Source organism: Mustela putorius, unplaced genomic scaffold (assembly GCF_011764305.1).
Source record: "Mustela putorius furo isolate JIRA1106 unplaced genomic scaffold, ASM1176430v1.1 tig00000083_pilon_pilon_pilon, whole genome shotgun sequence".
In the NCBI taxonomy this organism is placed as follows: Eukaryota; Metazoa; Chordata; class Mammalia; order Carnivora; family Mustelidae; genus Mustela; species Mustela putorius.
Window position 1 is genome coordinate 15860963 of NW_025421273.1, and position 17709 is coordinate 15878671.

The window sequence follows — 17709 nt, forward strand, 5'->3', positions numbered from 1 at the left end:
GAGCACTGGGTGTTATATGCAAACATCCCTCTATCCCCCTCCCCTCTAAAACTCTCAGTTTGTTTCCCAGAGTCCAGTCTCTCATGGTTTGTTTCCCCCTCTGATTCCACCGCTTCGTTTCTCCCTTCCTTCTCCTAAGGTCCTCCATGTTATTCCTTATGCTCCACAAATAAGTGAAACCATATGATAATTGACTTTCTCTGCTTGACTTATTTCACTTAGCATTTCACTTAGCATCTCCTCCAGTCTCATCCATGTTGATACAAAATTTGGGTATTCATCCTTTCTGAAGGCCGAATAATATTCCATTGTATATATGGACATCTTCCTTATCCATTCGTCTGTTGAAGGGCATCTTGGCTCTTTCCAAAGTTGGGTTATTGTGGATATTGCTGCTATGAACATTGTGCATGTGGCCCTTCTTTTCACTACCACTCTATCTTTGGAGTAAATACCCAGTAGTGCATATTATGCCTAATGACTTTAAAACACATGTTTCTTTCAAGTAGGCATGGTGTATTCTAAAACAAACAATAAACTGGGCATAAATTTGAGCCTTAATAAATGGAAATGGATTAAAATTTCACAGGGTATATGCTTAGACCACAGTAGAATAAATTAGAATCAAGAACACTAAGAAGTTTAGAAGAAAAACCCCCAAATGTTTGGAAATTAAAGAACACATGCCTAAAAAATGCATGGGTCAAAGAAGAAATCATAAGAGAAATTAGAAAATATTATAAACTATATATACTAATAAAAATATAATGTTTTAAATTTTGTGTGCTATAACTAAAGCAGAACTTGGAGATTTACAGCTTAAAAAGCATATATATATATATATGTGTGTGTGTGTGTGTGTATATATACATATATATATATTTGGCTTACCCAATTACAATTTAATACTGCTCAAATCTTTCAAATTTTTCACATTCAAGTTACTTGATAGAAATACTTTATTTTCCAACTTGCCAGAACTGATTTTTTCATAAGCACAATTCTTTAATTAGAGATGAAAAGTTTTTCATTTGCTCATCTTTAAGATTTTATTTTTTTAATTTAATTTAATTTAATTTTTTGTGTTCCAAAATATATATATATATTTTTTTAATTTTGTTTATTTGACAGAGAGAGACACAGCGAGAGAGTGAACACAAGCAAGGGGAGTGGGAGAGGGAGAAGCAGGCTCTGTGCTGAGCAGTAAGCCTGCTGTGGGGCTCCCAGAACACTGGGATCATGACCTGAGCCAAAGGCAGATGCTTAATGACTGAGCCACCCAAGCACCCCCAAAAGTATATTTTTTAAAATGTATAAAATCTGTAACTGATCGCTCCTATATTGACAACCTAAGAATATATAAACTGATCAGGGGAATAAGAGAAAGAACAAATTACTAATAACAGAAATGAAAGAGGAGTTATAATTACAGATTATATAAAAATTTAAAGGATCATATGGTAATATTATAAATATTATAAATTACCTTATGCCAACAAATTTGCTAACACAGAGAAAGTTGCTAAATCCCTTGAGCATTTCAGCTTAACAAAATTCACATAAGGAAAAACCTCAGAAAATCTGAAATTAATTCTATTGTCAAAAGCTTTTCCACAAAGAATACCCCATACCAAATGACTTCATTCATAAATCCTATCCAATGTTTAAAGAAGGTAACACCAATTCTACACAATATCTTTCAGAAAATAGAACCCAAAAGTAGAACTCCCATTTATACAAGGTATCTGATTTTATACAAGGTCACCAAAGCAAGCCAGTGAGCAAAGGAAAGTCTTTTCAAGAAATGAACTTCCAAAAAAAAAAAAAAGAAAAGAAAAGAAATGGACTTCCATATGCAAAAAAAAAAAAAAAAAAATGACCCTCATCACTTACCTCCCAACACACTCACAGTTTATTTCAAGATACCTCATAAACTAACCCTATAAGCTAAAGCCATAAAGCTTTCAGAAAGTGAACATAGTACAATATCTTCATGACTTGAGTACATTTTCTTGAGCCAAGTTTTCTCACACAAGTCACATAAAGTAATAACCTTATAAGTTAAAACACTTAACAAATTAGACTTTATCAAAATTTAAAATCTCCCTGCCTCAAAACACACTGCTAGTAAAAGTAATGGGCAAACCACATTCTGGTTAAAAAAAAAAAAAATCTCATATCTGACAAAGGACTGGTATCTGTATATATAGCCCATAACTCAGTAATAAGAAATCAATCCCTCTTGATATCCTGTTTTCATTTCCTTTGGATATTTACCCAGAAGAGGGATTGCTAGGTCATACAGTATTTTGAATTTTGAATTCCATTCTATTTTTTATTTTTTTAGGAATCACCACTCTGTTTTCCATAGTGGCTGAGCCAGTTTATATCCCCACCAACTGCAAGAGGGTTCTCTTTTCCCACATCCTCACCAATACTTGTTATCTTTTGTCTTCATGATAATCAACCTAACATGAGTAATATCTCATTTTACTTATTATAAATATGCATTTTCCTGATGATGACTTAAGCACCTTTTCAGGAACCCATTGTCCATCTGCATGTAATATTCAGAAAAAAATGATTATTTATTTCCTCTTGTCCTTTTTGAACAGGATTTTGTTGTTGTTGTTACTGAGTTGTAGGAGTTTCCTATATAGTGTGCCTATTAACCCCTTTTGTGATATGTGATTTGCAAATATGGTCTCCAATTCTGTAGGTCACCTTTTCATTTGTCGACTGTTTCTTTTGCTGTGTGGGAGCTTTTTTAATTTGATGTAGTCTCACTCATTGATTTCTGCTTAAGTTGCTTTGCTTTTGGTATCATACCCAAAAAACCATTGCCAAGATCAGTGTCAATGAAATTTTTCCCTACATCTTCCTCTAAGAGTTTCACACTATCAAATCTTATGTATCAATCTTTAATCCATTTCAAGTTAATTTCTATGGGTGGTATAAGATAAGGGTCCAATTAAATTTTTCTGCATGTGATTATCCAGTTTTCCCAGCACCATTTGTTTTTATTTTTATATTTTATTTTTTCAGCATTCCAAAATTCATTGTTTATGCACCACACCCAGTGCTCCATGCAATATGTGCCCTCCTTAATACCACCAGGTTCACTGCAGCCCCCCACCCCCTCTCCAAAACCATCAGTTTGTTTCTCGGAGTCCATAGTCTCTCATGGTTTGTCTCCAGCTCCTATTTCTCCCAACTCACTTCTCTTCTCCATCTCCCAGTGTCTTCTTTGTTATTCCTTACACTCCACAAGTAAGTGAAACCATATAATTGACTCTCTCTGCTTGACTTATTTCCCTCAGCATAATCTCCTCCAGTCCCACCCATGTTATACAGAAGTTGGGTACACAACCTTTCTGATGGAGGCGTAATACTCCATTGTATATATGGACCATATCTTCTTTATCCATTTGTCCGTTGAAAGACAGCTTGGTTCTTTCCACAGTTTGGCGATTGTAGCCACTGCTGCTATGAATATTGGGGTACAGGTGGCCCTTATTTTCACTACACCTGTATCTTTGGGGTAAATACCCAGGAGCACAATTGAAGAGTCATAGGGGAGCTCTATTTGTAATTTCTTAAGGAATCGCCACACTGTTTTCCAAAATGGCTGCACCAACTTTCATTCCCACCAACAGTATAAGAGAACTCCTCTTTCTCCACAACCTCTCCAACACTTGTTGTTTACTGTCTTAATTTTGGCCATTCTAACTGGTGTAAGGTGGTATCTCAATGTGGTTTTGATTTGAATTTCCCTGATGGCTAGTGATGATGAACATTTTTTCATGTGTCTGTTAGCCATTTGGTTGGTTGTTTGTTTGTTGTTTTCTTTTTTTACATTCGACAGAGAGAGATCACAAGTAGGCAGAGAGGCAGGCAGAGAGAGAGAGGAGGAAGCAGGCTTCCCAACAAGAAGAGAGCCCAATGCGGGGCTCGATCCCAGGACCCTGGGATCATGACCTGAGCTGAAGGCAGAGGCTTTAACCCTCTGAGCCACCCAGGCACCCCGTCTGTTAGCCATTTGTATGTCTTCTTTGGAGAAGTGTCTGTTCATGCCTTCTGCCCATTTTTTTGATGTGATTATCTGTTTTGTGTGGGTTGAGTTTAAGGAATTCCTTACAGATCTTGGATATCAGCCCTTTGTTTGTACTGTCATTTGCAAATATTTTCTCCCATTCTGTGGGTTGCCTCTTTGTTTTTTTGACTGTTTCCTCTGCTGTGCAGAAGCTTTTGATCTTGATGAAGTCCAAAAAGTTCATTTTCCCTTTTGTTTCCTTTATCTTTGGAGACATGTCTTGAAAGAAATTGCTGTGGCGGATGTCGAAGAGGTTACTGCCTATATTCTCCTCTAGGATTTTGATAGATTCCTGCCTCAGGTTGAGGTCTTTTATCCATTTCAAGTTAATCTTTGTGTATGGTGTAAGAGAATGGTCGAGTTTCATTTTTCTATACATAGCTGTCCAATTTTCTCAGCACCATTCATTGAAGAGACTTGTCTTTTTTACGCTGTATACTTTTTCCTGCTTTGTTGAAAATTATTGGACCATAAAGTTGAGGGTCCATATCTGGGCTCTCTACTCTGTTCCAACGGTCTATGTGTCTGGTTTTGTGCCAGTACAATGCTGTCTTGGTGATCACAGCTTTGTAATAAAGCTTGAAATCAGGCAACCCAACACCATTTGTTGAAGAAACTATCCTTTCTACATTAAGTGTTCTTGGCTCCTCTATCAAATATTAGTGTCAGAAAGATACACTCTCATTTTTACTGTAACATAATTTACAATAGCCATGATATGGAAACAAGCTAAGAATCCATCAATGATGAATGGAAAAAGAAGATGTACGATACAATGGAATATCATTCAGTCATGAGAAAGAAAGAAATCTTGTCCATTTGTGACAATATGGATGGACCTTGAGGGCATTATGTTCAGTGAGATAAACAGAGGAAAAGAAATACTGCATGATATCACTTATCTATGGAACCTAAAGCCACTGAACTGGTAGAAACAGGGAGTAAAATGATAGTTATCAGGAAAATTGGGGAGATGTTATTTAAGGGCACAAACTTCCAACTAGAAGATGAATAAGTTCTGGAGATCTAAGTACAGCATAGTGGTTACACTCAATACCAAACGCATGCAAGTTGTAAAGAGACTAGATTTTGAAAGTTCTCCCCACAGCAAAGAAATGATAATTATGTGCCATGACAGTCAGGTTAGCTAATGCTAGGTGGTAATTCCACTGCAATATATAAAGGTATCAAATCCATACTTACACTGTAGACTTACACAATGTTATATGTCAATTATATCTCAATAAATTTCTCTAACAAAACACATGCAGTAAAGATGTTTAGAAAAGTGGGGGAAAAAACAAATAGCCTTTTCTTTTTAATGGCAAAAGCTTTGCACAGAAACTCCACAAAGGAAGATACGTGACTGGCCGTTAGCACATGAAATAAATGTTGATCATTAGTCGTCATCAGGAAGTACTCATTCAAGTTACACTGAGATTCTACTGAACAACCATGAGAAGAGTGAAAGTGAAAATCTGTTGGTAAGGTGTGAAACGAGAATCTTTTAGGAGTAGTATAAAATGGCACAACCATCTTGGAAAACCTTTGGGCTGTTTTGCACAAAACAACATACACCCAGCTACGATCCAGCAATTCCAATCCTAAATATTTATTTAAGCATATGAGGTCATATGCTTATGAAAAAAAGACAACATAAATTTTTGCAGCAACTTCATGAAAAAAAGAAAAAACAGTAAAAACTAGGAACAGAAAAAATAAGAAACAACAACTAGGAACAGTCCTGGAGTCTGTTGCGATGAAAATAGATTACCAACTGATATAGTAATAGAATGTAATACTATTATCAATGAAAAGGAAAGAACCTGCTGCTAGATGAAACTCAAGAACATTAGGCTCCAAAATTATTATGTGTACAAAATATTCAGAAGCATTACACAAAAGACCGCTTATGTAGGAATCCATTTACATTAGGTTCTAAAATAGGAAGACCTCCTCTATGGAGGAAGTGTGGTTGGGATGAGGATGAGTTTTGACTGGAAAGTCTCAACAGGGGAATTCTGGATGACAGTAATCTTCTATATCTTTGGGGAGGTGCAAATTACACAGATATATGCATTTCTCAAAAGTCAGCAAATGCAAATGTAAGATTTGTGCATTGTACTGTATGTACTCTTTACACCAAGAAAAACTAGATGAATCTTTTTGCTAAAATATTTAAGGGAAGGGTATGGATATTTGCAATTTACTATAAATGAACAAAAGGTAACATGGATTAATAAATAGAAGGATAGGAATTTCACAAAATAAGTTTGATAAAATGTTCATGGTAGAATGTACACGGTGGATATGGATGCTTACTGTGACGTTCTTTCAACTTGGCTGTATTTTTGTAAATTTTCCTATTAAAGTGTTAGAAAATATTAACACACATCCAGTCAACCCTGCCCCTTAGGGAGAGGGTACTTTTTGAAGTCTTAATTCAGATCCTCCAAATCCACCCCGTCCACACGAATCTCCTGGGCTTCTCACCGTCAGTGTTCTTCAGACTGGACTTCAGTTATCTGTTTCTTTCTCTGCCTCCTCCATGTATGTAAGAGATCCCCAAAAGGAGGCACCACACCTGGTTCATTTCTGTGACCTCAGAACCTAGAACAGGGCCCAGAACAAATTGATCCACTGTATGAGGGCAGGCAGGTGAGGTAAGCAGGAGCATAGAGGAGCAAATAAAAGAGGGAATAAAAGAAAGGAAGTAACAAACCAAAGCTGGTTGGTTTTATATCAGCCCCTGATTGGTTGGTTTTATATCAGAAGCTGCCAATAACAAGACACAGGGATGAGAAACCACAATGACAAGGGTTCTCTTAGAGCCAGAGCTGGATGGCTTACCAAGAGGAGGAGGGCTATGTAAAATCAGGAGCCTTGCCAAGCCTGGCCCGCCATTTGTCAACAAGGAAAGAGGTCATGAAAGGTGAGATGTTCTGGGAACGTAAGTGTACCTACCTGCCCCAATGCCACACTTTTGCCCAAACAAAGGACTCTTCATGCAAGAACAGTGCATGTCACCTACTTCCAAAAAAGCACATTTGGGGGGCACCTGGACAGTTCAGTCGGTTAAGTGTCTGACTCTTGATTTCACCTCAGGTCATAATCTTAGGATTGCAAGATGAAGCTCTGTATTGGGCTCCACACTCACCAGGGAGTCTGCCTGAGATTTTCTCTCTCCCTCTGCTCCTCCTGCACACACTTATGCTCTCTCTCTCTTTCTCACAAAACAAAAACAAAAACAAACCACACTTGGTAAAAGCCATCCCTACCTGACTTCCTGCTGCCTCAGGGAAAAGTACCAAGCACTGAGGGGTCACTGTCTACCAAGCAGAACTTTGAATTCTGGGCTGTACCACCTCATTTAGGTCTCATGCAGCCTGACATGGAAGACACCAACATGCCCATTTTACATGTGAGCAAACAGAGGCTTGGACCCTACAATGCTGTCATTTGCACCCTGTGTGCCTGACACCCGAGCGTCTGTGCACCCAGAAACCCTTGCTGGCTGATGTCCCAGAGGCAGTAACCATCCCAGGGGAAATTCTTGTTTGCTGGAGGATATGGCATAAGGATGAGCTGTTCCGTATCAACACAGACCATGGATGGAGCAGTCAGCCCTACCACACCCATCCCAGATTCAGCTCAATCCCGGTCCAGTGGGGAAGGTTAATGGTGGAGTAGATAGAGAATTTGGTTCAAGGGAAAACCATCACTGACACCCCAGCAGCCTGGCTGGTGGGGGCCAGGCTGGCAATGAAGAAGGCCAATTACTCATTTAAGGTAACTTTTCTTTAATTTTCTTTTTCATTTCAGTACAGTTGACACACAATGTTGCATTAGTTTCTGGTGTACAACATACTGATTCAACAAGGTACCTTCTGAGAAAGGTCTTAATGGGCAGAGGCCAGTGGAGACTCCGAAAGGTTGGGGACAGAAGGAAGGAAAGATTTGTTAAGATTTGAGAGAAAGGGAAGAGCACAGCACTGTAGGGCCTGCATGTGGAAGGGCAGCAGGAATGCCAGGGCCTCCCTCAGTTCCCCAGACTTCTGGGGATTCTGGCAGCTCAGTCCCAGCCACACCTGCCTCACCTTTAAGAAGCACAGGAAAGAAAGGAAGGAGGGGGACCCAGAGGCTGGTCCTGCTCTGGCCAAGGTGAAGGCAGAGAATGCTGAGGGACGGTGTGCTGGGACATGGGGACAGGCTGGGAAGGAGTTGAGAGATGCATCTGGGAACTGGGCTGTGACCCATGTGTCAGTCTGAAGAAGAACCATGTGTCTTCCCCCATCACACAGCACAAACCTCTGACATTCTACCCTATAGTCCCGGCCTGGGGAACTGGTCATCCTCCCTCCTCAGGCATGCCCTGAAACATGAGCTAAGGAAAGGGGGCCCTGGAGGTGGATGAACTCCAGAACAAAAGCAGGAGTGTGGGTTACAAAATGACTTCCAAAGAGGCACTGGTCACATCTAAAGTACAATTTCTGAGAGTCTAGTCTCTCATGGTTCATTTCTCCCTCTGATTTCTTCCCCTTCATTTTTCCTTTTCTTCTCCTAAATGTCCTCCATGTTATTCTTATGCTCCACAAGTAAGTGAAACCATATGGTAAGTGACTATCTCCTCTTGACTTATTTCACTCAGCATAATCTCCTCCAATCCCATCCATGTTGATACAAAAGTTGGGTATTCATCCTTTCTGATGACTGAGTAATACTCCATTGTGTATATGGACCATATCTTCATTATCTGTTCGTCTGCTGAAGGGCATCTCGGCTCTTTCCACAGTTTGGCGACTGTGGCCATTGCTGCTTGAACATTGGAGTATATATGGCCCTTTGTTTCACTACATCTGTATCTTCAGGGAATAAACCCAGTAGTGCAATTGCTGGGTCATAGGATATCTCTATTTTTCATTTTTTTGAGGAATCTCCACACTGTTTTCCAAAGTGGCTGCACCAACTTTCATTCCCACCAACAGTGTAAGAGGGTTCCCCTTTCTCCACATCCTCTCCAACATTTGTTGCTTCCTGCCTTGTTAACCTTTGCCATTCTAACTGATGTAAGATGGTACCTCAATGTGGTTTTGATTTGAATTTCCCTGATGTCCAATGATGATGAACATTTTTTCATGTGCCTGCTAGCCATTTGTATGTCTTCATTGGAGAAGCGTCTGTTCACACCCCCTGCCCATTTTTTGATGTGATTATCTGTTTTTTGAGTGTTGAATTTGAGTTCTTTATAGATCTTGGATATCAGCCCTTTGTCTGTAGTGTCATTTGCAAATATTTTCTCCCATTCCATGGGTTGCCTCTTTGTTTTTATGACTGTTTGCTGTGCAGAAGCTTTTGATCTTAACGAAGTCCCAAAGGTTCATTTTCCCTTTTGTTTCCTTTGTCTTTGGAGACATGTCTTGAAAGAAATTGCTGTGGCGGATGTCGAAGAGGTTACTGCCTATATTCTCCTCTAGGATTTTGATAGATTCCTGCCTCATGTTGAGATCTTTTATCCATTTTGAGTTTATCTTTGTGAATGGTGTAAGAGAATGGTCAAGCTTCATTCTTCTATATATAGCTGTCTAATTTCCCCAGCACCATTTATTGAAGAGACTGTTTTTTTTACGTTGTATATTTTTTCCTGCTTTGTCGAAGACTATTTGGCCACAGAGTCGCAGATCCATATCTGGGCTCTCTACCCTGTTTCATTGGTCTTTGTGTCCGTTTTTGTGCCAGTACCATGCTGTCTTGTTGATCACAGCTTTGTAGTAAAGCTTGAAATCAGACAACGTGATGCCCTCAGCTTTGTTTTTCTTTTTCAACATTTCCTTAGCGATTCGAGGTCTCTTCTGGTTCCAAATTTTAGGATTGTTTGTTTCAGCACTTTGAAAAATGCTACTGGTATTTTGATCGGGATGGCATTGCAAGTATAGATTGCTCTGGGCAGCACAGATATTTTAACAATGTTTATTCTTCCGATCCATGAGCATGGAATGTTTTTCCATCTTTTTATGTCTTCAATTTTTTTCATGAGTGTTCTGTATTCCTCAAGTATAGGTCCTTTACCTCTTTGGTTAGGTTTATTCCAAGGTAACTTATGGTTTTAGTGCTATTGTAAATGGAATCAATTCCCTGATTTCTCTTTCTACAGTTACATTGCTAGTGTATAGGAAAGCAACTCACTTCTGTGCACTCAGTTTGTATCCTGCCACATTACTGAATTGCTGTGTGAGTTCTAGTAATTTGGGGGTGGAGTCTTTTGGGTTTCCCACATAAAGGTTCATGTCATCTGCGAAGAGAGAAAAGTTTGACTTCCTTCTTTGCTTATTTGAATACCTTTTATTTCATTTGTTGTCTGAGGTTTTTAGAGGGGAAGGGATTGGGGGAGGGGTGAGCCTAGTGGTAGGTATTAAGGAGGGCATGTATTACATGGAGCACTAGGTGTTGTACATAAACAATGAATCTTGGAACACTGCATCAAAAACTAATGATGTATTTTATAGTGATTAACATAACAATAAAAAAATAAAGTACTATTTTTGAATAATCTTTCACTGAGTTAGATTGGGTTCAAAGTGCCCAAAGCAGAGTAAATGAACCTGAAACAGTTTCCTAGGGCTTTATTTGTGCTCTGGCCTCTTGCTAGTAAGTGCTTCCCAAACCCTCCTTCTCCCCACCATGGCTGAAGCTTATATACACTCTTGTCTTTCTTATTGTACCATATGGTAATTGGGAATCTCCAGGGAGACAGAACTAGTGAATAAGAAAGAGACAGGGAGACAGGAAAAGACAGATTTATTTTAAGGAATTGGTTCCACAACTGTGGCTGGCAAGTCTGAATTTGCAGGTCAGGCCAGCAGGCTGGAAACCTAGGGGAGTTGGGGTTGCCACCTGGAGGCAGGATTCCTTTTTCCTTAGGGGACTCAGTCTTTCTCTTACCTTTGACTGATTGGATGAGGCCCACCCCATTATGGTGCGGGTCATCTGCTTTACTCAAAATCTACAGACTTAAATGCTAATCTCATTTAAAAACTACCTTCACAGTCTGGTGTCTGACCAAATATCTGAGTACCGCTGCTTAGCCATAAAACCCATAAGATTAACCATCACACACCATACCACAATTTTATATTTCTCCTACCTGCTTTTTCAACAAGATGTCTGCCCTCAGGAAGCCACCAGTCCTGTCAGGAACACAATATCTAATGTAGCACATGTCTGTTAAATTAACAAGCAACCCAATTCACTTGATAATACAAATCGTCAATCACTTCAACGTGTCCTTGGCCCCTCACAGGCTATTCACGGCATGGCAGCCAAGGTGACCTTCTATGGACTTCACAAACAGATTATGTTATTCCTGAGGTCAGAACTTCCCAGGGCCTTCCCTTCTCAATCTTTAACATGGCAGACTAGGTCCTATGTGATCTGGTCCTTGTGGACATCACTGACCTCTCCTGCCATTCTCTCCATCTTGAAGCTCCTCAAAAACTACCGACCACCCTCCCTTACAGAGCCTTTGCACTTGTTCTTGCCTACCTAGAATCTGCCTTCCTCCTTCGCTTCTGTTAGGTTTCTGCTCACACAGCATCTTACCACCAAGGGCACCCTGTCACCCTCTTTGTGAGCACTAGCCAGCAGAAATGTCTAGGATAATGGAAATGACCTATAATCTGAGCTCTCTGGTCTAGTAGCCACCAGCCTCATATGGCTACTAAGCACTTAAACTGTAGCTAGTGTGCCTGAGGAACTAAATGTTTATCATCTTCTTTAACGTTAATTAACTTAAATTTAAATATCCACATGTGGTTAGTAGCTCAGCTATGACAGCTCAGCTCTATAAATCAGCAACCTCTTTCTGCCTATGACAGCTCAGCTCTATAAATCAGCAACCTCTTTCTGCCACTACCTCCCAGAACACCATACCCCCCACATTCCTACAGTTTAATGTATTTAATGTACGTATTACTTTGTAATTACCATAAATATACATATTTACCTGTTTGTCATCTCTCTTCTAAATGTAAAGAAAAACACTCAGGTCTACTACTGGATCCAAGTCTAGTGCTTAGCACTGGGTAGGCACTCAGTATTCATGGACTGAATTAACAAAAGAACTAAAGAAAAGATAAAGGAAGGAAAGAAGGTAGGAAGGATGGGAGGGAGGGAGAAAAGAGAGGGAGAAGGGGAGGAGAAAATGAAAGGAATGGTGGGAACAAAGGAGGGATGGCTGATTCTATGCAACTCCTTAGATCACTATCTCAGTCTAACTCTATGAATTGTGAATGGTCTAATTAAGAGTGTGGGATTGTTAAAACAGCAGGTGCCTGGTCATCAGTCCTTGGTTCAAATCCCAGCTGGGACACTTCCTGCCTGTGTGGCCATGGATGGACCACTCCATCCTTTGGAGTCACCAAGTCTAAGTATTTCTGTCTAGGCTCTTCCACTTCTATAACAGAAATAATATTTACTTGAGGATATAAGGATATCTGACCTTCAGTATGTAACCAAAGCAAATATTGCCAAAGGAGATTTCTGAGTAAGTGGGAACAGACAGGCTCGGCGAGGGGGCTCCTTCTTATTCTCTAAAAGTCCTTGCCTTCTTTTCATTGTTTCCAAGAGCCTGTCACTGGAAACAGTTGAGGATTACAAATAAGTACTTTCCACAAACCAAGCTCCCAACAACACCACCAAAAAAAAAAAAAAAAAAAAAAAAGCCCAAAACAGTTGGATTCACTGTGGAATTTTACCAAAATGTTTTACCAGACATTTCAGGAAGAATTAATACCAATTTTCTCAAATACTTCCCAAAAACTGAAGAGGAGGGAACACGTCCACTCATGTTACAGGCCCGGAAGGACCATGTTAACAAAGCCAGGCAGAGAAAGACACAAGAAAACAAACTACAGGCCAATCTATCTGGTGAATATGGATGCAAAACTCCTCAGCAAACTACTAGCAAATCGAATCAATAGCACTTTAGGGGATTACACACCTTAAGCAAATGCAACTTATCCCTGGGGCATAAGGATGGTTCAACATATGGAAATCAATTTATGTGATATCCCACAGTAACAAAATAAAAGATAAAATCACATGATCATCTGAACAGAGGCCGAAAAAGCACTTGACAAAAGAACACTTTCATGATAAAAATCCTCAAGGAAGTAAGAATAGAAGGGAATTACCTCAATACAAGAGAGGTCATACATGAAAAGCCTGCAATTAACATTATAGTGAAAAACTGAGTTTCCTTTAAGATCAGGAATGAGGCAAGGATACCCGCTATCCCTACTTCTATTCAACATAGTACTGGAAGTCCAAGCCAGAGTATTTAGTTGAAAACAAAATAAAAGGCATCCAAATTGGAAAAAAAAGTAAAATTGTCCCTGTTTGCAGCTGATATAATCTAATGTATAAAAAATCCTAAAGATGCCACGGGGGCGGGGGGAAGTTGAATGAATGAATTCAGTAAAGTTGCAGGATACAAAATCAATACACAAAAATCAGCTGTGTCTCCATAGTCTAATAATGAATTATCTGAAAATGACATTAGAGAAACAGTCCTATTTATAATAGCATCAAAAAGAATAAATACTTAGGAATAAATTTAACTAAGAAAGTAAAAGACTGATATATAGAAAATAACAGAACCTTGATAAAAGAAATTAAGACACAAACAAAAGGAAAGGCATCCATTTCATGGATTGGAGGACTTACTATTATCAAAATGTCCATAATACCCAAAGCAATTTACAGAGTCAATGCAATCCCCATCAAAATCCCAATGGCATTTTTTTACAGAAATAGAAAAAATTATAAATCATATGGAACCATGAAAGATCACCAACACCTGAATCAGTCTTGGGCAAGAGCAAAGTTGGTTAACACCACACATAGCTGATTTCAAATTATATTACAAAGTTACAGTCATCAGAACAACAAATGGTGCTGGCATAAAGACAGACATAGAGACCAATGGAACAAAATAAAGATCCCAGAAAAAAAAAATCCATGCATATATGGTCCACTGATCTTTAACCAAGGTACCAAGAATATAGAGTAGGTAAATGCAGTCTCTCCACAAATGGTGCTGGAAAACTGGATATCCAAATGCAGACAAATGACCTTGAACCCTTATCTCACAACACACACAAAAGTCAACTCAAAATGAGTTAAAGGTTTAAATGTTAAGACTTAAAACTATAAACCTCCTAGAAGGAAACATTAAAAAAAAAAAAAAAAAGCTTCATGACATTGGTCTTAGCAATGATTGCATAGGTATGATATCAAAAACACAGTAACAAAAATAAACAAGTACACCAAACTAAAAAGCTTCTTGGACAGCAAAGAAAATAGTCAACAGAATATAAAGACAACCTACAGCATGGGAGAAAACATTCAGAGGCCAGATATCTGATAAGGGGTTCATCTCCAAATATGTAATGAGCTCCTCCAATTTAATAGTTTAAAAAAAATTTAAAAAGTAAGAATCTGATTTTAAGGTGGGCTACAGACTTGAATAGGTGTTTCTCCAAACAAGATGTACAAATGGCTCACATGTATTTTAAAACATGCTGAGTAGGACTAATCATCAGGGAAATGCAAATCAAAATCACAGCGAGTGGGCACCTGGGTGGCACAGTCGGTTAAGCTTCTGACTCTTGGTTTTGGCTTGGGTCCTGACCTCAGGGTCATGGGATTGAGCCCCGTATCTGACTTCATGCTTGGTGCAGCATCTGCTTGGGATTCTCTCTCTCTTTCCCTTTGCCCCTCCCATCATGACCTCTCTCAAATACATAAATAAATCTTAAGGAAAAAAAAAACATACAATAAGATAATCACCTCACACCTGTCAGGATGGCTACTATCAAAAAACAAAACAACAACAACAACGACAAAACAAAAGACAACAAATATTGGCAAGGATATAGAGAAATTAGAGCCCTTGCACACTCTCTGTTTCTATGGGAATGTAATGGATAATATAAAATGCTTCTATGGTGGGAATGTAACATGGCATAGCCACAATGGAAAACAGCATGGCAGTCCCTCAAAAAATTAAAACGAGAGCTGCCATATGACTCAGCAACATCATTTCCAGATGTTTATCCAATATAATTGAAATCAGATTTGAGAAGAGATAATTGTACTCCTATATTCATTGTAGCATTAGTCACAATAGCCAAGATTTGGTAACAATGTAAATGGCCATCAACAACAGACAACTGAATTTTAAAAATGTGGTATATAGGTACAATGAAATATGATTCAGCATTTAAAAGAGAAAGAAATTTTACAATACAAATTCTGTAATACAACACAGATGAATCTTGAGGAAGCCATGCTAAGTGAAATAAGCCAGTAATGGAAAGACAAATACTGCCTGCTTCTACATATACAAAGTATCTTAAAAGTCATAAGTATCAAAGTCCTAGAATCAAAGAAAGGAATGGTAGTCATGGGGTACTGAGGAGCTGGGGAAATGGGAAGTTACTAACCAAGGGGCATAAAGTTCCGGCTATGTAAGATATTGGATAAACTCTAGAGTTCTGCTGTTCAACATTGTACTCATAGTCAACAATAATATATGGCACACTTAAAAATTTGTTATGAGGGTAGATCTCATGTCAAGGATTCTTTCCACAATAAAAATTCTTTATAAAATGCCTACACTGCAGGAAAGAGTTGATGTTGGATGTCTCCTAAATCTGTGGCTTTTGTTTTCCACTTTCCTCATTTAGATCCTCAAGGAAGAAACAGCATAAGCAATCTTGAAATAATTATCATTGTAATCCACCTAACCCTGGGCTGCTGTGGTAACCTAATTTGCAAAATGAAATTATAGTGGATCCAAAGGAAACTATTCAGACTTTCTGTCACATTTCAAATTTGGCAAACTGAAATCTTTCTGTCAAACAGGAAATTCCCAGTGCCCGGCAACCAACATAGAAACAGACACAGACACAGACACAGACACGCACATGTACATGACCCTAGGGGTTGGGACTTTTATATTTTGTTAATAAAATTTTTAAAAATCCATCATCCTTACCTTTCCAAAACTCCCTTTGCCAATGGCCCGCAGAATCTGAAAATGGTCAAAGTTGACTGCAAAAGAAAATGAGGGAAAGAAACAAATCAGATTTGCCAAACCTTGCACTGGTTCTTGGAAGTTCTCCCTATGTACCTACCCGTGTATTCCAAATGGCTTCTGGCTTCAATTTCATTCCATCTGCCATGGCAGCACTCCACCACTGAATGGATACTTCTCAGCACATTTTGTGCCCCACCCCCAACACCTCCCCAGTGGTTATATCGGATGAGAGACATCTTTTGGGCCCAGGGGAAGGGATCACAGAGAAAAATCTGGATACTTGAGTTACCAAATTCTTGCGCTTGCTGTTGCTCCCTTTGCCAGGATGACTTTCCCCTACCTCTTATCTTACATGCTCAGATCTTACACACTCAGCACACCTGTCTCAGGGTCCAAGGTGTTAATCTGTCTCCTTTATGGTATCTGAACTTTCAAATGCACTGACCATATCATGGGTCTTTCCTGCTTGGATGTCTGTCTAGCCCGGGCATGGTGAGCCACTGGAGAGCGGCGATGCGGATCCCTTCGTCTCATCCTGGCAGTGCCCTGGCTCATGCCTCCCCTTCCTCAGAGGTCTCCCCATTCTTGCTATTTCTACTGCCTTACTCTGGTCTGGTTTCCGCCCCCAACCCTACAGGGCAGCAGACCAACAAGTCATGGCCATGCTACTATATCCAATGGACACCTTTCTGTTCTCCTTGCACTTGGTCACTCGTCCTTTTTAAGCACCTGCTTGGCTTCTATGGAGGCCAGTTCATGCTTCAGCTCATGCTTCGTGCGCATTCAGCTTCATCCTTCCAACCACTAAATACTGAATTCTGTCAAGCCTCCATCTACCACCTTCCTTTTCCCGCTGGCTCCAAAGGCTTCCAACAGCACCTAACCGCCAATGACTCTCCAAGGAACCTCTTCTCTAGCCTCCAGCCTTTATGTACTGACTGACGCCTGCCTCACAACAACTCTTAAAAGATTCAAAGCCACCTCAAACCCAACAGGTCAAGGGGAGCATAGGAGGAGTACTTCATCATGCATTTGACCTCATGCACTCAAAGTCTAGAAACTCATCTGACACCCCTCTCTCACCCAACCCCTTAGCTATCCCTTTATCAGGTTAGGTGCACTGTACCTCTTGGCTCTCTCTCCAATCTGTCCACCAGTAGCCACTCTGTGGTCCATCCTCTCTTGACCTTCCCATCCCAGAAAATGTGCTTATTGTAGGCAACCCACCTTGCTCAGCCTCTGCTCCCACCCCTTCAATCCTCCCTCATTGTTTTCTGGGAAATGAGCAAATTCTTATACAATCAGACCACTGTCACTTCTACTGCACCCCCCACCATGCTCCCCACACCCATTGAGCTCCAGATGCACAAGCTTCTTTCTTGTGCCTAGAACAGTCATTCTCCACCCCTTTAACACTCTTCTCCTGGTTGTACAGTCACTAACTCTGCTCCCTCTTCACCCTTTTGCATCCAGAAAAAACTGCTCTCAGCCTCCAGATGAGTCTGCCTCCCACTACACT

The 17709-nt window shown here is 39.8% G+C and overlaps 1 protein-coding gene across 1 annotated transcript in view; it reads right to left on the minus strand.

The window, feature by feature from the left end:
- STK32B (serine/threonine kinase 32B) overlaps nucleotides 1-17709 on the minus strand; it is a 400430-nt gene that overhangs the window by 276080 nt on the left and 106641 nt on the right. Inside the window, exon 2 of the mRNA XM_004770541.3 lies at nucleotides 16149-16204. Coding sequence (XP_004770598.1) covers nucleotides 16149-16204 — 56 coding nt within the window. The remainder of the gene's footprint in view (nucleotides 1-16148; nucleotides 16205-17709) is intronic.